Here is a 21,581-nt window from a genome sequence, read left to right as displayed (position 1 = left end):
TCAACTGATGAATGGATAGGACATAGTGTGATCTAGCCATACAATGGGATGTTATTTAGCCATAAAAAGGAATGAAGTCCTGATTCATGGTACATCATGGATGAACCTGGAAAACACTAAGCTGAATGAAGGCAGTCAGACACAAAAGGTCACATGTTAAATAATTACCCATTTCTGTGAAATGTCCAGAATGGACAAATCCATAGAAATTGAAGGTAGATTTGTGGTTGCCAGGGGCTGGGCAGTTGAGGAGGCAGGGGTGGGAGTGGAGAGTGACTGCTAGTGGGTACGGGTTTCTTTTGGGGGGAACGAAAATGTTTCAGAATCAGACGGTGGTGGTGGTTGAGCAACCTTGTGAATCTACTTTAAAAGACATTGCTGAATTGTACACTTTAAAATGGCGAATTTTATGGTATGTGAAGTATATCTCAATAAAGCTGTCATTTTTAAATGTTCAGGAAAAAATGTATAAAAAGGCTGATGAGGGGAGGGAGGGACGAGAATGAAATTAAATGGTTGACCTACAGCGTGCCCACAAGGAGTCAAGATGCATATTCTGGTGGCGGTATTTTTATAATTTTTTTATAGATCTGTAATCTGTTAACTGAAGTCCTTGGGGCCAGATATGTTTCTGCATTCAGAACTTTTTAGATTTTAGAAAGGCAATATGGCGCATGTACATGTAACCATCCAGCAAGGTTCAGGACAGCACCCAGTAAACCAACATTAAAATTTCTGCAGGGGGTGCACCTGGGTGACTCAGTTGTGGAACATCCAACTCTTGGTTTTGGCTCAGGTCGTGATCTCGAGGTCATGGGATCAAGCCCCGTGTGGGGCTCCCCACTCAGTGGGGAGTCTGCTTCTCTCTCTCTCTTTCTCTCTCTCTCCTCCTCCTCTCCCTCTCCCTCTGCCCCTCCCCCTGCTTGAGCTCTCTCTCTAAAATAAATGCATAAATGTTTTTAAAAAAATTTCTGCAGGGAAAAAGATATGCTTTCACACTGAGCCAAAGAAGGGCTCTAAGTCTTCACTGTCCAATACAGCAGCTGCATGTGATTGTCGGGCTCTTGAAATGAGGCTAGCCTGTGTTGAAATGTGCCTCAAGTGTAAAATGCCAGATTTCAAAGACTTCATTTGAGAAAACATATTTTTAAAAAATGTTACAAGGGCGCCTGGGTGGCTCAGTCGGTTAAGCGACTGCCTTCAGCTCGGGTCATGATCCTGGAGTCCCTGGATCGAGCCCCACATGGGGCTCCGTGCTTGGCGGGGAGTCTGCTTCTCCCTCTGACCCTCCCCCTTCTCATGCTCTCTCTCTCTCTCTCTCTCATTCTCTCTCTCTGTCTCAAATAAATGAATAAAAAAGTCTTAAAAATATACAAAATAAAAAAAATTGTACAAAGTTACTCATTTGATATTGATTACAAGTTGAAATGATTTTTTGGATCCATTGATTCAAATAAAATAGATCATTAAAATTCATTTCACCTGGGGCACTGGGTGGCTCAGTCAGTGAAGTGTCTGACTCTTGATTTCAGCTCAGGTCTTGACCTTAGGGTTGTGAGTTTGTGCCCCCTGTTGGGCTCCACGCTGGGGCTACTAGAAAATATTTAAGTGCCCACGTGGCTTGTCTTTGCAGCTCATATTCTGTTTCTACTGGGCAGGAGGTGCCCTAAGGAATCTTCTGTCAGTTCTGGTAGATGTGCCTTCAAAGAAGCTTATCCCGAACTTATTTAAAAAAAAAAAAAAACAAAAAGCAAAAACCTTTACGTTTTCGTGCTTTCAGATTTCTGGAGTATAACTGCAATTGGTAGATCCAAGATGTAGCCTATGGGCCTGGAGAATCAGGAATGAGGAGGAAAGGGTGGGAGCTTGCAGCCAGCTGGCTCCACTCCAGGGCTGGCCTGACTGCTGCCCACCCCCCCGCCCACCCCCCGCAGGCAGACCCCTCCAGCGGCCCTTCCCATGGCCCTCTGCCCAGGCCACCCCAAGCTGCTGGGTCAGCCCCGCCCGCCAACTGTCTCCAGCTCTGCTGGGGAGGGGCAAGGAGGAAGGGACAGGAGGAGGGTATGTGGGGGCTGGCTGCCTGAGGCTGAACCACTCGACCAGCCTCAGGCAGTGGGCCAGCCATGTCCAGCCCAGGGCTCACACTCCTGCTCTTGCTGATGGCAACACCACCATCTCTGCAGCCCTCCTCACTGGCACCACCAGACACCCCAGAGGGCAAGACCGCCATCGTGGGACTTATCCTCTCAGCGCTGGAGAGAGCCACCTCCTTCCTGAAGAAGAGGCTGCCTGAAATCAACCAAGACGGCGTGGTGGGCTTCCGGGTGATGGAAGGTGGGTGCACTCTCATTCTCCTGGACTGGCCATCAGAAAACCAGTTCTCAGCCAGTCACCTCCTTGCTCTGCTGGAACCCTTGCTCCTTTTGAGTGTCTTGGAGCCTTGCTATATATACTCAATTATTTTAGAAGCAAAAAGGATTCAGAAACCACATGGGAAAATATTTGGAAATTATTTTCCTGGGAGGAAATGATTCGTTTGACAGTGCCAATCCTGATATATCATGAACAAGATGGGCAGAAGGAGTGTTCCCTTTCAAGGGGGGCATTTATGGGAGGGCAGCTATGGACAAAACCAGGAACCCTGAAGATCAGGCTCCAACCACTCCCCCCACTTCCAGCCAAAGCCACCTGAAGGCTCCAAGAAAAGAGCCAAGTGTTTGCTCAGCTTTCAGGGATATAAGATCCTCTAGAAGAGCTGGCAATAGGCCAAGGCAAACAGGGAACCACCCAACACACACTTCAGGTTGCAGGAAGCCCCTCTCCCAAGGCCACCTTGACCTAAGTGACAAAGAGCTGACTTGGTATCAGCCTGGGGCTCTGGCTGGCCCCCTTTCACATCACCCCCTCTGGGTGGCCAGTGCAGCTTGCCACCCCCACCCACCCAGACACCAGGTCCCAGCAGGAGGAGGGGCTCTGGAACAGGTCTGCTTCTGTGCCTGGCCTCCCAGTGTACTCCCCACACCTCTGAGCCTCCAGGCAGCATCGGAGACCCCCAAGATCCAAGATCCTCTCAGGCTAGGACCAGGGTCTCCATTTAATCCCAGCCCTGTCCTATAATGCCTCTAGAAATGAATAACAGTAATAAACCACAGGCCTGGCTTCCCCATTAGGCACAGGATATTTACAGAGGCCCATGAAAATGATTTTCTTTTTATTTATTTATTTGAGAGAGAGAGAGAGTGTGTGTGTGTGTGTGTGTGTGAGAGAGAGAGAGAGAGAGAGAGAGAGAGAGAGAGAGAGAGCATGAGCAGGGGAGAAGGGCAGAGGGAAAGGGAGAAGCAGATTCCCCACTCAGCAGGGAGCCTGATGCAGGGCTAAATCCCAGGACCTGAGATCATGACCTGAGCTGAAGGCAGACACTTAACCAACTGACCCACCCAGGCGCCCTGTTTTGATTTCTGTTAAAGTCAGAAGGAATAAAAGTGAACTTTTAAATCAAGGAGAATGCTCTAATATATAATATCAACATATCCATCTTTATCCTAATACAGTCATAAGACTGTAAGACTTTAATCTATTTTTTTCTTAAAGGAAGGGGCCCACAAAGCCTGGCATGTGGCCGGGCAAATGTGCCTTTGGATGTTACCTGGGTACTGGCTGCATGTAATCACCAAACAGCCCAGAGAGGGAAGTGCTCTGTTTTGCTCTCTCTGCAGGTGGGGACTCTGAGGCACAGAGGGTTCAGTAACCTCCCTACGCCTCACAGCTGATAGGCAGAGGGTCTAGTACTCAAATCCACCTGCTCTAACAGCCCTTGGGGGGGGGTGGGCATTGCGTTGACTTTTCTGACCACCCTAGATGCCAGGCACAGCCCTGGGCTCCATCCAAGCAGCGGTTGAATAAACATTCCTGGAACAAGGCAACAGGCTTTTGTCAACAGCCGTCCCATGGACCTGTTGTTTCCTTATGGAGAGAGAAGGGAAGGGCAGGTGGTTCCCTTGGCCATGTGCTTTGTGGGGTCCATGAGATAATAAAAGATAAGGTTAAGTACCCACTAAGCACTGGCACAATGTAGACGCTCGTGTAGGGTATTTCACTGACTTCTCCCCATAATCCTCAAAGTAAGTTCATTATGATTACCCCCTTTTTACCAAGGAGGGGACAGGCTTTAGAAAATGTCCAAGGTCACACAGCAAGCAAGTGTAAGCAGTAGGCTTAGAACCCTGCTCTGTCTGACTCAGCGCCCATTGTCTGAATCACTACAGGGTCGAGGTGGCTGGGAAGGAGGGAAGCGGCGGCCCAAGCTGACACCACACAACAGCCTTAGACCAGGGCCACCCCCCTCCTCTCCTCTCCACAGCTCTGCCCTATCCCTTTGCAATAACCTACTGACGCATAACAAATTCTTCCTGAATTTAGCTGCATAAAACAACAAAATTGTTACCATCTCACCATTTCTGTTTGTCAGGAATCCAGGAACAGTTGGTCTGGGTGGTTCTGGCTCAGGGTCTCACATGGGGTTGGAGTCAAGATGTTAGCCAGGGGTGTGATCATCTGAAGGCTTGACTGGGGCCGGAGGAGCCACCCCGTTCACTCCCAGGCCTGGCAAGTTAGTGCTGGCAGGTTCCTGGAGGCCTCAGCTACTCACCATGTGACCTCGCCGTACGGCTACTTGTGTGCCCTCGTAACATGACAGCTGACATCCCCCAGAGCAAGTGACCTCAGAGATAGCAAGGTAGAAGGCTCAACGTCTTTTACAACCAAGCTTTGGAGGTCACACACCATCATTTCCCCAATTTCTTATTGGTTTCGAGGGTCAGCCCCATACAGTGAAGGAGGGGCTTGGAAGGGTGTGAAAACCAGCTGGCTGCCACAGCACTCACGTGAGGGTCCTATCTTCATTCTCAGCCTCCCGGGACAGAGAGAAGAGCTTCATGTTCTGGGGGTCCAGTAGCAACAAGATACTTGATCATCTCCCAAATCCTTTCTGCTTGGGGCTAGGCAAGTGAACGTTGACCCTAAGAGAGAAAAGGGTCCCTCCAGCTGCCCCTGCCAGCCAGGAGGGTGATCCAGAGGGTGGCAGCAGCAGCTGCACAGGCAGGGACAAACATACCACCATGAGGCCAGATTGGGTGCACCTCACTGCTGACTTGGCTACCCCTTCTGGGTGCCAGCACAATGCCCTCCACCTGAGCCAGGCAGTCCAGAACAAGTCTTTGGAAGCAGACGGCCTAAGTTCAAGTGCAGGGAGAGAACCAAGACTGGAGAAGAGTGTTACAGAGCCCATCACCCCACAAGACTTGCTTAGCACCCTCTTAAACCTCAGCTGCCCTCCCCATCAAAGTTCTCTACCTGAACTCAGGCCATCTCTTACCCTCTCAGCCCTGTGCTGAGGCTTTCCCTCACATCTCCTCTCTCGACCACCTCTTATCTCCCTACCATCACCATTTTCTCCCACCCCTGCAGAACCACTGCTATTCCAAAAGGCACCTTTGTGAAAATTAGAAAAAGATGTCTCCTTCCTCAAGTCACTTGCCTGCCATCTGCTGGAAAATTGTCTTAATACATATACAAACCCATAACAGGAATATATGCTGCCCTCATGCAGTATACAACCTGTTCAACTGTACACAGCAGCTCTTCACCCAGCATCTGAATCCCTTCCTCATTCCTGTACAGCAGTGATCTCCCTAATTAATACTTATAGCTAAACTTTATTAAGTGCTTACTTTGCACTGTGGACAATGCTAAGTCCTCTCTATGCATTAGTTCATTTAATCCTTACAACCCCCCACTCTAAGAAGTAAGGATCATCATTACCCCCATTTTATAGGTGAAGCAAGTAAAATGGAAAGAAATTAAATATCTTTCTCTGGTCACCCAAGAAAATATTAGAGTCACAATCTGAACTCAGGCCCATCTCCAGAAATCAAACTCTTAGCTGCCAACTTCCAGCACACTAGCCCCACCCCCATCACCCAGCTGAGCCCCACAAGGCCTAATTTCCAATAAGTTCAGCCAATTCTTTCCTCTCAGGAACTGGAGGAGGCAGAGAAGCTCACTAAGCATTATAAGTTAGGATAATCTTTCCTGTCCCAATGGTTTGTCAAATGATGGAATGAATGAAGTCTTTTCCATTCCAGTGCAGCTAAAAGGTGTTCAGGAAAAGCAGGCCCAGGACCCCCAGCTGCAGTGGCTGAGCCTGCATGTGGGGAAGCTGGTGGAAAAGTTAGTGCCTCTCCTTCACAGATCCATCTTCTACCTCAAGCTGAGTGACCCCAACTACCTAAGAGGTAATACCAGGGGGTAGAGTCCCATTACTTCAGGAACACAGCATCTGGGGGGGACACTCCTACCGGTGAATGGTGGGGCGGAGTGGGGGGTGGCTGGGAGTAGGAAACGTGCCTCTCCTTGTTCAGCTCACCCCAGGCTTGGGAGCCTTCATCCTAGACCAGAGGGGAGGGTCTGGTCTGTCCCAGAGAGTGGGATATCTCAAAAGTAATTCAGCCCTTTGCACACCAAATATAGCATCCTGCTAGCCTCTCTCTGATCCACCTCATAAGCCTGGCGTGAATCATTCCTGAGGGTGGTAGAGGGGGGCGACTTACAAAACCAGCCCTTCATGCTTGTCCAGCCTCCTAGACTCTCAGCTTCCAGTCAGGTGTGTGGGAGTGAATGGGGAGATGATTAGCCAGCACACCCTTCCTTCTCAGCAATAGCCAGGCTGCACATGACCACACCCCAGCCCTCTCTACCTCTGATCTCCAGGTGCCCTGTTCTCTCCCAGGCCTGTCCTTTAAGACCGTCCCAACCTGTGTCACCCTAAAAGAAGCCCCTTGGCATCTGTTTTTGTTTTTAAGATTTTATTTATTTATTTATTTGAGAGAGAAAGCATGAGATGTGGGGAGGGGCAGAGGAAGAGGGAGAGGGAGAAGCAGACTCCCCGCCTAGCAGGGAGCCAGACTCCAGGCTCGATCCCAGGACCTTGGGATCATGACCTGAGCCGAAGGCAGAAGCTTAACCGACTGAGCCACCCAGGCACCCCAATTCCTACTGATTTAAAAAAAAATTTTTTTTTAGAAGAGGAGCTTCCTGAGTGTTTCAAACATAATGTGCAACCAGGAGGCAAGGCTCACAGTCCTGAGCAGGCTTGTGTGTGGTCAGGGCTACCTGGGCAGGGACACCCAATTCCTGGGCTTGGGCTGCAAGAGCCTGGGTGCAGTTAGGCAAGGCATGGCCCACTGCTCCTGGGTGTTTTCCCCTCACCCCACCTCTCTACCAGAGTTCCAGCCAATCATCCAACCTGGGTTTTGGAAGCTTCCGCATGCCTGGACCCGCACAGATGCTTCCATAGTCTACCCCACGTTTGAACCACAGGACTCCTTCTCAGAGGAACGCAGTGACTCGTGTCTGGTGCAGCTGCTGGGAACAGGGTGGGCCCCCTGCACTTGCCCCGCTTCCCAAAAGCCCAAAACCACTTGCTCCCTGCTTGTCCTCCTGTCCCACTTGCTCTCCAAGTCCCTGTGTGAAACCAGGCACAGCCACCACCCCCCTAGCCACCCAGACACCAACCTCTCCCACCCTCATTGCACCTAAGCTGCCCCCCCACTCCCCAAACATCCACCCCATTCCCTGCACCTCCCTCCCCTGCACCCCATTGGTCTCTCACACCAAAGGGATCCTTTCAAAAAACATATCTGGGTCCAGGTCGAAAATGGCGGCGGCGTCTGTGTCTCGGCTGTCTGGGCTGCTAGGTCGGTCCGGGGCACAGCTGGGGCGTTCCATGTCGAGTGGCGCCCACGGCGAGGAGGGCTCAGCTTGCATGTGGAAGGCTCTCACCTACTTCATAGCGCTCCCTGGTGTGGGTGTGAGCATGCTGAATGTCTTCCTGAAGTCGCGTCACAGAGAGCACGAGAGACCCGAGTTCGTCGCCTACCCCCATCTCCGCATCAGGTCCAAGCCCTTTCCCTGGGGAGATGGTAATCATACTCTATTCCATAACTCTCACGTGAATCCACTTCCAACCGGCTATGAAGATGAATAGAGAGAACCTGGACCACCACCCAGTGGGGACCACAGCACTGGTTTGGACCATGACTCTGCACACAGACCAAGTCTATGGGACCTTAAGCTCACCTTCCTTACTTGTATCAAATGATGACCAGTATACTGATCTTCCATCCCTTTGCTTATGGCAGGAGATGGCTTAAATAAATAACTTAGATTGGTCCAAAAGAAAAAAAAAAACCATATCTGAACATCCCACCCCCAGTGTGAAGCTTCCTGTTGTTCTCAGAACAAAGCCCCAGCTCCTGCTGCCCTTCCAGGTCTCCAGGCCCCTCTAAACCAGCCCCTGGGGCTCTTGTCAGACTCCCAAAAGGACCTACTCTGTCCCACTTCTAAACCTTTTCTGTGCCCGGCTGGCATTGTGGGCCTCCTCCCACCCTGCCCCACCCCACCCCCCACCTAAATAACCCTGCTTACACTTCAGGGCCACCTCCAGCATCCTTCCTCCAGAACCTTCCCTGACCCCACTGCACAAGGCTGACCTCCCAGAATAGGTGGGCTCTCCTAGCACCACTGGTAGCCATAGATACAATTTACATTTGTCTAGGGTTCTGCCTCCCTCCCTGGGCTGTAGGTCTCTGCAAGCAGGAGTAGAGCCTAGTTAAGCTCACCATTTCATCCTGCTGTGCAGTAGGCTTGGAGCCAGGCCTGAATCAGCCCTAGGTTCAGAGAACTGCTGTACAGGGCAGTGACAGGAAAGACCGTACTTGGGAGTCCCACGGAGCAATAGCACGTCACAGCCCACTGGAGCTCACCCAACCCAGGATAACTCCAGGGTCACCTCCCCTGTGCTGGGGTACTGATTTAGCAAATCAAGACACAGTACACCTGTGTGCTATCCAGCAACCCCTTGTGCACAGCTGGGTGCCTGGAACCTACTGGGGTTCTAATAACTAGTGGGGGAACGGGGACCAGGGAAGACTCCCTGTCCTCAGTCTTCCTTTAGGGCACCCTTCTCTAGGGCCTGAACCACTTCTTCCCCAGGACAGACAGCCAGCCCTGCAGGCTCTCAGACTTCTGCAGGACCCTCATGACCAAGCCCGGCTGCTCAGGCTACTGCTTGTCCCACCAGTTGCTCTTCTTCCTCTTTGCCAGAATGGTAAGTGCCCGGCGTGGGCCAGCCATGCACATAGAGGAGAGAGAAAGAGAAAAAGGGGCTTGTGGCAGTGTGGTTTGTATGCTACACACCAGGAAAATAAGCAGGGTTTTGGACTTATGCTTTGGACATCAGGAAGGAGAAGAGTAGCCTGCCATCTCTCTGATATAACATTGAACCAAACTAGGGGTGGGGGGGCAGGATTTGGGATTCTCGTTGGACAGATCGAATTGCATGCTAAACTAGGTCGTAGGCATCAGGAAAACAAAGAGAAAGAGTAAAAGAGAAGCAGCAGAAAGAACTCAGTAAACAATAACAAATGGAAAAGGATTTAGAACATCTGGTCCATTAGCAGCTTCTAGAAAACCAAACCAAGACAAACCAGCCCCACACCCACCTCTGCAGCACCCAATGCTCTTCCAAGCCCAAGAGCTCAAATTTCACTAAATAATGATAATTTTTAAACATATGTGTTTCCCCATATGGAAAGGTAAGGCTCATTATCTCCACTGAAAGAGGTTATTCCATGTGCGGAAATTCTTAGCTGAGCAGGTACTTAATGTTTTAGGTAGGTTTTTAAAAAAAAAAAATTATTTATTTGCAAGCTGTCACTATCCAGTATTTCTGTAAATAGAATAAAAATCAAATTATGAGGAAAATTATTTTATTAGATTCGACAGGTAGAAAGCTACACATTGTTACAGAAATTGCCAAAGCCCCTTCTCATCTCCTGTCCTGTCCCTGAGACCAGTCCATGGTCCACACTTTGAGCAGCACTGAAGCTAGCCAGCTGGCTTAGCCTGGAATCTGAATGTGACAGCAGCTAATGGCTATAACGCTCCAGTGTCAGGCCTGTGTTGGGCACTTCCTAATTATGGTACCACCCATCCAAGTGAGCACCTCTGGTGCAGATCCCAGACACATCGCCCTTTCCCTGTGGCTAAGACCCTTGAGGCTCAGAAAGGTTAACTTAGCAAGCTAAGGTCACACAGCTCGAGTGGCTGAGCCAGGACTCAAACCCAGCTCTTTCTGATCCCCCCCACCCCGCCGCCCCGGGACAGAGCCCCAAGCAGTCCAGGGGTGTAGATGGGGAAGAAATCCTGGGAAAGGGGAAAGAACTGCCCCAAAGACAGCCACCTACCAGACCATCTGAGAACTACAAGTCTTCCCCTATAGCAGAGTGCAGGTCTGTCACCCATCCTTCTGGCTGTTTGTTCCCCTCAGAAGGGATGCACAGGGGGACTGTTCTGCCAGAGCCAGCACTACATGAACCTCTTTTGTGCCAACATGATGGACCTGAACCGGAGAGCTGAGGCCATCGGATATGCCTACCCGACCCGGGACATCTTCATGGAGAACAGTGAGCCCTGGCATTCCTCTCTAGGAACAAAGCAGAGGGGTGTGCCTGCACGCGCGCGCGCACACACACACACACACACACACACACACACACACAAACACACACACAACACACACAGTAGGGCTGCCAGATTTAGCAAATAAAAATACAGGATGCCCAAGTAAATTTGAACTTCAGATATATTTTTAGTATAAGTTTATCCTGAACATTCCCTGGGATATGTGTATGCTTTAAAATTTGCGTTTGTGTTTATTGGACACTCAAATTTAACTGGGCATCCTATATTTTATCTGCCATGATGTGACTGCTTCCTGCCCCGAAAGGCTGACCTAGTGATGGAGCTCTGGACTGACAGGCTAGCTCAGGGATGAGGCAGAAAAGGGGTCTCTGAGCAGCTGCTCCTTGGCTTGGGTGTCTAGATCCCTCTACTGACCCTCTTTTTTTTTTTTTTTAAGATTTTATTCATTTATTTGACAGAGAGAGACACAGTGAGAGAGGGAACACAAGCAGGGGGGAGTGGGAGAGAGAGAAGCAGGCTTCCCGCCGAGCAGGCAGCCCAATGTGGGGCTCGATCCCAGGACCCTGGCATCATGACCTGAGCCGAAGGCAGACACTTAACGACTGAGCCACCCAAGCGCCCCCTGACCCTGACTCTTAAGGGACTCCCATGAAGGCCCTAAATGGGAGGCAGGACCTAGCCTGGCAGCTGCCTTCTTCCAGCCACTGCACTGAGTACCCACCCACTGGCGGGAGGAGGCAGGGGGCACTGTGCACCCTTGGGCAGTGGGAGCAGGTGGGTCTGGGGGGCAGGCCTGTAGAGGGCCTTTTGCTTCCAGTCATGTTCTGTGGAATCGGTGGCTTCTTGGATTTCTACAATCTCCGGTAGCTGGAGGCCATTCTCAACTGGCAGAAGCCACAGGAAGGATACTTCAGGAGGCCTGGTGAGCTGCACTTCTACCCTGGCTGGGAGATTTTATTTTTAAGATTTTATTTATTTATTTATTTGAGAGAGAGAGCATGAGCTGTGGGGAGGGACAGAGGGAGAGGGAGAGGGAGAAGCAGACTCCCCGCCTAGCAGGGAGCCAGACTCCAGGCTCGATCCCAGGACCTTGGGATCATGACCTGAGCCAAAGGCAGAAGCTGGTAGGGAGGCTGGTAGGGGGCTGGGTTTCCAGGCCGAGTGAAGAAAGGTGATACAGTGGTCTTAGTGGCTCAGAGAGAGATTCTCAACATGTATATGCATGCAAACACACATGTGAACACACGCATACGGAAATGGGCTTAGACCTTTGGAAGCCAAAATTTTGCAGGGCGGGAGACAGTCTCATTGGAAGGTGTTGGCCCCCTGCACCCGCATGAACAAATCTATTGCTTCAGTGAGTATTCCCTGAGCACCTGCTCTGTGCCAGACACTGTTCTAGGCTCCAGGGAATACTAGGGCCCTGAAGAAGAGAGGTAGAAACCATCTAAATTAACCAATAAGTGAGATAATTACAAGTTCTGATAAGGGCTGTGAAGGAGACAACAGGCTGAGAAAGAAAAGAATATGGAAGATGGTTCTTTGGGCGGGAGTATTCAGGGGAGACGTCTGGAGCAGGTAACATAGAAGTAGAGGCAGAGAGGACACAGCCCCTTTCCAGCTGTGTGACACTGGGCAGCTGGTCCTCTTTGCAGTAAGTCACTTCACCTCGCTAAGCCTTGATTTCCTCATCTGTCAATAAATTAGTATAATAATCTCCTTCCTGAGCTGTGAGTAGACATAATACATGGGAAAGCACCTGTCCTGTGCATGGTACAGAGGAGGCTCCCAATAAATGCTGAAGCTTGGGATGCTCAAGGAGGCAAAGCTTTTGAAATAAGAGCATCTGTTCTCAAAATTGAGGAGTCGATAAAATGCAGATTATCAGGCCCCCAGACCTACAGATTCAGCAGGTAGAAGGTGGGCCTGTGGAGCTTGCATTTTTAAGAAGCTCCTCCTGCTGTTCTGATGTGGGTGGTTGGGGGACTACACCTGGAGAAACATCAGTAGATGACATATTTAGGCAGTGTGTAAGGATCTGCAGACAGGCACTCAAGGAACCTTCTGTAAGGACCTCCAGATTCAAGAGAAGACCTGAGCTGCTTGAGGTGTGAGGGGGAGGAGGTTTGGTGAGTAATGTGTGAAAACCCATCTCAAGAAGGTCACTTTCCAACTCTTCTCCCAGCTGCTGAAGATGAAGAATTATCAAAAGCCGTTCAACGCCAACAGCATGTTTTGAGAAGAGTGAAGAGGCGAGAAAAACAATTTACAGGTAATGAAAATACCCGGGGCCTTCTGGGCATGAAACCAAGACACCCCAGAAAGGCTGCACACAGAAGATTGACCTCAGTGGAAATGTGCCTTGCCATCCCTTCAGGGCCAGGTCTGGGAAGTGGAGGGGAGGGTAAGAACTGGGAGTCCAAAGACCTTGTCTCCAGGGAAAGGAACATAAAAGTTTCAGCATGTTACTGAAAATCACAGAGATCACCCCCTCTCCGTCAAGGTCAAGTCAGGAAACCAGAACCTGCACCAGGAACTTGAGGCAGAGGGAATTTAATGGAGGGAACTCTTCTCAGAGGTGTTGTAAGAGGTGAACCCAGAAAAGTGAGAAAACCCAGAGATTAACCACTGCAAGAAGCCACTACTCTCCCTGGAGGCAGAGCTGGAGGGACTGTGGAGCAAGGTGGTTGGACATGGAGGAGGCAAAAATGGGGAGAAATACCCCATCTTCGGCCCTCTTTCAGCTTGTGTCTGCTATTGCTCAAACCTAACCAGAAGGTGATGAGCAAGGCATCCTGGGAAATGTAGTTTGGAAGGGTCAGTGCACTGTGGTTTGGAGCAAAAAAGGGCAGGAGGGAATCTGAGCCAACAGGCAAGTGACCATTGCCATCCCCACGGCCATATGTCCGGATGTCCCCAGCTTACACCTCTTGTCCTGGAGCCATTATGAATAGTGGCCCCTTTCCTCCCCAAAGTGTCCTGGTTGAGATGATAACTTATGTGATCAGCCCACCAGTGTAGAGAAACCAAGAATCAGATATGGTTATATGGAGAAAGGAAGAAAGGCAAGATTTAATATGGGAGGGAGGGAGGGAGGGAGGGATAAAGAAGGAAGAGAAGACCTGATTCATTTTTTTTATTAATAAAAAATAAATAACTGCAAGACAGAAGCAGGAGGTAGAATAGCCAGCCCCCTTAGTAGATGTCCAGCATAGGTTGGTGAACGATCCCATTAACTAAATGTCTGCCCGTGAGCCCCACTGTAGCCTCATCATCTGCCTGCAGGTAGACAAGAGAAGGGAGTGGAAGCCGGGAGAGAAGTTCTCAGGAGACTTCCAGAGGCCCCTGACACAGGGGGCTGTGGCTACCCATGGCCAGCTGGTAGGCTGCCCCCTAGAGGCAGACAGATGGACCGTAGGACCGACCTGAGGGCTGGAGAGGGAGCTGCAGAAAGGCCCAAGGTCCTTCTTGGGCCCCTGCAGATTGACAAGTCTGGAAAACTGCCCAGGAGGGAGTGGTGCTTTCTTTCCTTCTGGTGCACACCCCCTGCACACCCATGGACCAGGGGGCAGCCAGCGTGGAGATTTGGAGCACAGGATTTGAAATCATGCTGTCAGAGTTTGAATCCGCTTCTTCCTCACAGTGGGGGTCACTCAACCTCTCTGAGCCTCAGTTTCTTTATCTGTAAGATAGGGACCTAACAGTGCCTCCTTCATAGAGCTGTTGGGGGTTAGTATCAGATCACTGTACAAAGCACGCTCCATGGTATTTGGCATATGACAGCGTGAGCTGCTGGGGTGGGTAATTAGCCTTCTTGAAACCTGCATTCTCCCTCCCTCCAAAGGCCCTAGCTGGGGTCCTTCCCTTCTTCAAGACTGTGCAGGGAGAGAAAAGTCCTGGCTCCTTCCCACCTGCTCAGAAACACAGGATGGGTGGCCTACTTTGGGTTTAGGGAACTAAGTAACATCTAAGGGGTTCTTGTCTCAGGCCGGTGTCAGGCAGGTGCTCACGGTCACCTGGGACCAGGCAAGACTAAGGCAGCAATGACAGAGGCTATCAAGGTCAAAAAATGAGCTGTGGAGCCCCCAGGGATGCGGAGCTCAGCTCTGCTACCTGAGCCTCAGTTTCCCTGTCTGCAAAAACAGGCAATAGGGTGCTGTCCTAGAAGGTCTCACGCAGGGCCTGAGAGCAAGGGGAGGTGGGAAGGAGCTAGACAAGGGTGTGGCCTCAGGTCAGATCCCAGGGGAGGGGAGCTCTGGAGTGGAAATCGTACCTGAGTCACCCCCTTGAGATGGAAGGCGGGGCTTTTGTGTCCTGTATTAGTAAGGCACTGGGAGGAGGCATAACCTCCCTGAGGAGAAGGCTCCAACTGGCTGGGGTCATTTTTCTGGAGAAGGGAGTCATTAGTGGCCAGCGCTCATAGCAGCTGGTGGACGGGTGCCTGGCCCAGGATCTGGCTGGCTGGGGAAGCATCCGAAAAGCACTCATAATGGAACTGTGGCCACCGCACAGTAGTCACAGGGAGGACTCTCTCTCTCCCCAGATGGCTGTTCCTCCCACAAGACAGCCATGGCTGTGGCAGCCCGGGGGGGCTTCCTCTACGTCCCGGCTAAATACCCCCTAGCAAATGGAGAGCTGTGGCAGTCCACACTGGTGCCACCCGCAGTCGCTGAGACAAATGTTTCCACACCTGCCACTGAAATGGATGCCAGATGCCATTAGTCAATCCTTCCTCCCTTAAATCCTGGGTGCCTGGGCCATGCCCTGACAAGGAGGCAGCAGAAGCAATGAGTAGCAAAGCAACCCAGCTTCATCCCCTCGGGGAGCAGGGCCAGGGAAGGCGATGTGGGGATGGATCCAGGCATGGGATCCAGGCGTGGAAGCAGATGAACAAATTTAGAGTGCAATTGAGTCGTGTTTCTCAGCCTGGGGACAACTTCTAGGGCTCTGTTTCAAGTCACGACACAAACTCCAAGGAGATCCATAACCTGAGTCTTAAAGGCAATTTGTTCAGATGTCAACGACTGCATCTTTCCCAGTGGGAGAAATAAGGGTCTCTGAATGTAACAGTTCGAGTCATGACCAAACTTGAGATATGGTCACAAACGGCAGCACATAAAATGTTTATATCCGCGCGAGGAACTCTACAGTACCATGTCGCATCCTGTCATGGCCGTGTCATTTTACAAAAGGCAGCGTGGCATCATGGGTAATGGTGCAGCTCTGTGCCCAGGCTCCCCGAGTCCAAATCCCAGCTGTCCCGCTAATTAGCTCTGTGTCCTCGGGCAAGGTCATTTAGCGTCTCTGTAACTGTTTCCTCGTCAGTACAATTGTGATAACTACAGCACCTGCCTTAGGATTACTTGCAGTGCTGTGACCATCACCTTTGTAGGGTACTGAGAACCATTCCTATAACATAGTAAGAGCCAGGTGAGTTTTACCTGCTGCCACAGCAGGGATGATGTTACATTTCCTGGAGGGCTTGTCCCTGAGGCAGTGGGCATGGAGAGCTGACTTGTCAACTTTTCTCTTATTCCCAGCTTGTACTTCTTCCCTCATGTTCTGCTTCAGTGTGAGTAAATCTTAACATGTCAGCTAGAGTTCTTTTAATTAATTCATCTGATTTACTGAAGTACAGCTGACATACAATCCCCTGGAACTCTGACACTAATCTAGTGTTGGAGGAAAGACCTTCTGGAACATTATCACGGGTCCAGGTACTGTCTGTGATGCAGATTTCAGGCTATGGACAGACACATGTCAAAAGGAGACTGGGGTAGAAAAATCAGCTAAAAACCCAGTCCTTTGGACTGGAAGGTTCTTTAAGTCCATCATCTTGCTTTGCTTCAAAGTGAAAAATAGTTGTCGATCATCCCTATGTGACAATTGCGCTGTATTTGAGAATCTGAACTCAAACACCCGTGCTCCTTCTGTGCTCAGCTAAATAATCTGGTTGGGGCAGTGGTTCTTCTAAATCTTTCTCTTGGGAGTTAGTCCCTTCTGTCTAATCCTCTTTGCTGGTGCCCCTGAATGCGTTCCTGAAAGTGCTATTAAGTTGTCAGGCACACAGAAATGGTCCTGGATTTCGCTGAGAAGTTTGACTTGCTTTTAAGTTGCTAGTTTTCTTGAGGAACCAAGGGCCAGAATTTAATACCTACTTGGCACTCCATATGCTTCAAGGATTTCTTCCACACTGCATCACAAACCAAAGTTTACCAAGATAGGCACACAGCCTAGAGATGGGTGGGCAGCACATAACGGATTAGGGGGAATTATGCCTTACCCCCCTGTCCTTCCTGCATTCGGGATGGATTAGTCACTGGAGCCTGACATTGATACATTTTTAGAAGGTTTAATTTACCAAACTAGGATGGGGGTTAGGGGGAGGCGATAACTCTAGCAGAAATCTGGGTTTATAAGCCACTCTCAGGAAAAGGGAATCCTAATGCAAAGTGGGACATAGGAAGAAAAATTTGCAAGATGAACCCCACTTGAATTGTCACGTCTTTGGGTTACAATTGCGGTAGGGCACTAAGAAGAGGTAAAAATACCAATGGATGAGTCTTTTCACCACTCCCCCACCCCAGACCTTAGCCTCTCAATGAAGATGAATCCCATGAGCATTTAACATGATGTGGAGGTGAGCCTTAACTTCTTGTATTCTAAACACCCAGCACTGGCTCACTTCCTAGAGGAGTTTCTCAATGTGTGGTCTGTGGCCACTGGCATTAGGACCAGCTTGAGGAATCTTAAACATGCAGATTCTCGGGCACCTGGGTGGCTCAGTCAGTTAAGTGTCTGCCTTCAGCTCAGGTCATGATCCCAGAGTTCCAGGATCCGGATAGTGTCCTGCATTGGGCTCCCTGCTCAGCAGGGAGTCCACTTCTCCCTCTGACCCTCTCCCCCTCATGCTTTCTCTCTCTCTCTCTCTCTCAAATAAATAAAATCTTTAAAAAACAAACAAACATGCAGATTCTCTAGCCCTGCCCCTAGAGATTCTCATTCAGACCCCAGGAGGGGGCCTGGGGACATGCCTCCTTGGCAAGCTCCCAAGGGATGCTGATGCTCGCCAAGGCTGAGAACTGTGGGGTCCTCAAGGCCTGGACCTGTATGACATCAGGTGGTAGATAAAGGGAACACCTACAGTTGACACCGGGGCAGTGGCCTCGATTATGCATTCAGAGGTATAACTGATGTTCCTCCTCTACCCTGCAAGATTCTTTTGGCTGGTCTGGAAATTAAGTTGACATGAGACAAATTAACAGGAGAAAAACAAACAAACAAAAAAGTTTAATAATGTGATACTGCCTGTCTACATGAGAGGCCCAGGAAAACGAGTAACTCCCTGCAGTTGCCTAAGCCATCACCCTAAATACCATTTCCAGCTAAAGACGAGAGAAGATATTGGGGGTGGGAGGTCAGTTATGGGAGGTTACTGGGGAAAGCACGGTAAACAAGAGTAGATTTAAGTCCATGCTGTCTCTATTGATAACAGTTTCTAGAGATTTAGAGTCAGCCATCTCCCTCTTTCCCGTAATGAGACGAAAACACACTTACAAAAGGGTAAATTCTGTTTTCAGAGTTTCCCTTGTGTCTGCAGTTTCTTAAAAATAACCAGCTTAAGATAATCAGTATGCCAAAGACGCATATCTTAGGGTGGCAAAATTTGCTCCCCTACACCCTCCTTGGTGCTCACACTCACCCCACTGTGACTTTAAGTGCCCCAGCAATGTTCCTGTCAAAAGTGTGTTCCCGATAGGCCCCTCGCTCAAGATAAAAATGTCCCCTGTAAAAGAGTACTTCTGTTAAATAAATCATTGTGTTTTTAAAGTACTTCCCTTTTTTTATTTATTTATTTATTTATTTATTTATTTATTTATTTATTTGACAGAGACAGAGACAGCAAGAGAGGGAACACAAGCAGGGAGGGTGGGAGAGGGAGAAGCAGGCTTCCCGCAGAGCGGGGAGCCTGATGCAGGGCTCGATCCCAGGACCCTGGGATCATGACCTAAGCCGAAGGCAGCCGCTTAATGACTGAGCTACCCAGGCACCACCTAAAGTACTTCCCTTTAAGATGTAAATACGTACAGGAAAAGTTGTGAGCTCAAACTTCAGAACAAGCTGCCTCCTCTACTAACATCTGTGTCACCCTGGGTCAGTAGCTTGCCCTCTCTGTACCGCCAACTTTTCTGTATAATGGGTAGCACAATAACATCCAACTTCTAGGATTCCTGAGATAAAATGGGGCAGGGTAGGCCCCTCACACAGTGTTTGAGGCTTAAATGAGCTCAGTGGCTGTTAGCATTGAGTTTTCTCAGAAAACCCAGCATCCACACCACCTCTGCCTCTGGGGTTTTATCAGTCAACTATCATTTACGAGCAAAGGATGTCATTCCCTGGCAAATACTCCATCCATCCCTTCAATAGATAGTGACTGAGAACTTACTGTGTGCTAAGTTGTGCTCTGGGCATGGGAGATGCAGCTGAGAACAAACAAGGGCCCTGTTCCCATCATTTAAGAAATATCCGTGAAGTGCCTACTGTGTGCCGAGGACTATGCAAAGTATCAGGGGACAGTAGTGAAAAGCAGACATGGTCTCTGTCCTCAGAGATGACAGTCAAGGCGGGAGAGACATTAAGAAGCAGCTATAATCAGGGGGTGCCTGACTGTCTCAGTCGGTGGAGCACGGAACCCTAGATCTTGGGGTTGTGAGTCTGAGTCCCACGTTGGGTGTGGAGATTACTTAAAAATAAAATGAAATTTAAAAAAAGAAAGTTATAATCAAGTAGATTGCACCTGTGATGGGAAAGACTGGGTGCACGGCCTGGACATGGTATTCTTCCCTCAACCGACAAACTGACAGTGACGTCATTTTGGAATGTTGGTGAGGTCCGGAGCTGACGGCCAAGAAAGAACTCTTGAGACGTCTTTGGTGCAAAAAGGTGGTTTTATTAAAGCACAGGGACAGGACCCGTGGGCAGAAAGAGGGGCTGCACCAGAGTTGTGACGAATAGCTGATTATATACTTGGAAGTGAGGGAGGTAAGGACAAAGGGAGATGTCCAAAAGCACTTTCATATGCTAAAGATTTACAGACACTGGAGGCCTGACTATTCCTGAGTTAAAGTTGATTTTCCTTCTAGTAAGGCGTTAACATGAAGATAGTTGGGGGCTTCCTGGAGAAATGCTATACTCTGCCTGCCTCAGGTCATGGTCCATGGGCTGCAGCCATGTCCTGCAAGGCTCTGGCCCCTGAGCTCCCACACCTACCCCTTTTCCTTTCCCTCATGTCTCAGTCTAAATGGGCTTAGAGAGGCCTTCCCTGCCACTCCCCTTCTTTCTCCAACCTGCTTCTTCCCACCACACTTGTGTTGTTTAGTATCTGTCTCTGCAAGGGCAGGACTGGTCTGTCTGTTTCATCAGCATCTAGCACATAGGAGGAGCTCAATCTCTTCAATCTACAAATGACTGTGGAACCCAGATGAGGAAGCTGAGAGAAGACAAAGGCACCTAACGAAGGGTAAATGTGAGCAGAGGAGAAAGCACTGCGTTAGTTAGCTGGTATGGCTAGAACTGTGGGCTTGGGCTTAGGAAGATAAACCAAGGCATGTTAAAATTTTTAACTAAGAGTCTAAGCAAAAATCAATTCGAATTGGGCAGTACCAAATTGAAGTGGAAATGAGCCAGGGGAAAGACCTCTACTGAGATAGTGAGAAAGTGAAGAAAGGAAATTGATTCCCTATACCTTAATGCCTAGTTGGCTGTTAGTTGAAGCCGTTTGCAATTGGTCATCCTTAGCATTTTGATTTCATAACCTTGAGGCATTTACAGGCTTAGGTTTTGGTTTGCTTCTTTTTTTTTAATTATTTAAATTCAATTTAGTTAACATATACTATATTAGTTTCAGGGGTAGAATTTAGTGATTCATCATTTGCATACAACACCCAATGCTTATTACATCAAGTGCCCTCCTTAGTGCACATCTTGGTTTGCTTCTGTAGGCAGTGTTAAAGGAAAAAAAAAAAAAAAAAGACGGGTGCCTGACCAGCTGAGTCATAGATCATGCAACTCTTTGATCTCAGGGTTCTGAGTTCAAGCCCCACATTGTGTGGAGAGTTAGTGTTTTTAAAAAAGTAAAAAGGAGAGACAACAGGCCCCAAATGGAGTAACATATGCCAAGCCCCATGTCAGCCAACCAAGACTTAATATCTGACTTAACTACAGTTTCAGACTCTTCCAGGAATGAAACCTTTAACCAGTCAGTTACCTGGTCAGCACTAGTGAAGTCATCTGCACCAAAGGCCCTTGTCCTTCCCTCAAAGGAAGGTGACCTTGCCTGAAACAATCCACTCTGCCCTTTCTGCCGATGAAAGCCTTTCATTTTGCACAGCTCTTTGGAGCTTCTTTCTATTTGCTAGATGGGATGCTGCCTAATTCGTTGAATAAAGTCAATTTAATCTTTAAATTTACTCAGTTGACTTTTGTCTTTTAATAGCAGCCATGGCATAAAGCCACATCAATCTAATGGCCTCTTTGTTTAATTAACAGGCTGCTCAGCAAATGGAGAATTTCCATGGGACTTACGCACTTAGGTATTATGTGCTTGCTAGGTGTTTGTCAAAGGAGTGACAAAGTTGGGAGGAGACCGAAGGTCAGAACACTCTAGAGACTGCCTGTACCTACACCTCCCAGGTGAAGTAGAGAAAAAGAGGACTTCCGGGGACAGGGAAGCTGGTCGCAGGTCTGGGCTTATTTGCTAAAGACTTTTTGCAGCCTGGATGTAAAGATTAGAAAGACATCATCCCTTCACATCAATATGATGAGGAAGCAAAAGGCAAGCTGAGGACAAAGCGCAAGCTGAGATCCCACAACACCCTCCCCACCTCCCACCCACCTCCTCCCTGGACTCCAGGTGGGAAAGTGTGACCTTACTCCAGAAACTCCCAACTGTCTTAATGTTAATGATTTGCTACAGGGACAAATAACCTTAGCTTGACTAAATCGCAAGGCCTCCAGTATCGTGAAAGTCTTCTTTAGCA

General features: G+C 49.2%; 1 protein-coding gene and 1 pseudogene across 1 annotated transcript; both read left to right on the top strand.

Annotated features, from left to right (window-relative positions):
• The first annotated feature begins 2,123 nt into the window (after positions 1–2,123).
• CUNH16orf89 (chromosome unknown C16orf89 homolog) lies at positions 2,124–15,264 on the top strand. The gene is given in 8 exon segments (XM_028117525.2): positions 2,124–2,334; positions 6,144–6,293; positions 7,283–7,433; positions 9,052–9,166; positions 10,388–10,523; positions 11,360–11,464; positions 12,728–12,814; positions 15,086–15,264. Coding segments are annotated over 8 exon segments (1,134 nt in total).
• On the top strand, positions 7,708–8,101 carry LOC114219891 (cytochrome c oxidase subunit 6A1, mitochondrial pseudogene; annotated as a pseudogene).
• Positions 15,265–21,581: the final 6,317 nt, after the last annotated feature.

Source organism: Eumetopias jubatus, unplaced genomic scaffold (assembly GCF_037043125.1).
Source record: "Eumetopias jubatus isolate StellerSeaLion01/CBP00866 unplaced genomic scaffold, mEumJub1_p1.0 scaffold_12, whole genome shotgun sequence".
NCBI lineage: Eukaryota > Metazoa > Chordata > Mammalia > Carnivora > Otariidae > Eumetopias > Eumetopias jubatus.
This window is presented reverse-complemented; position numbering and strand designations above follow the sequence as displayed.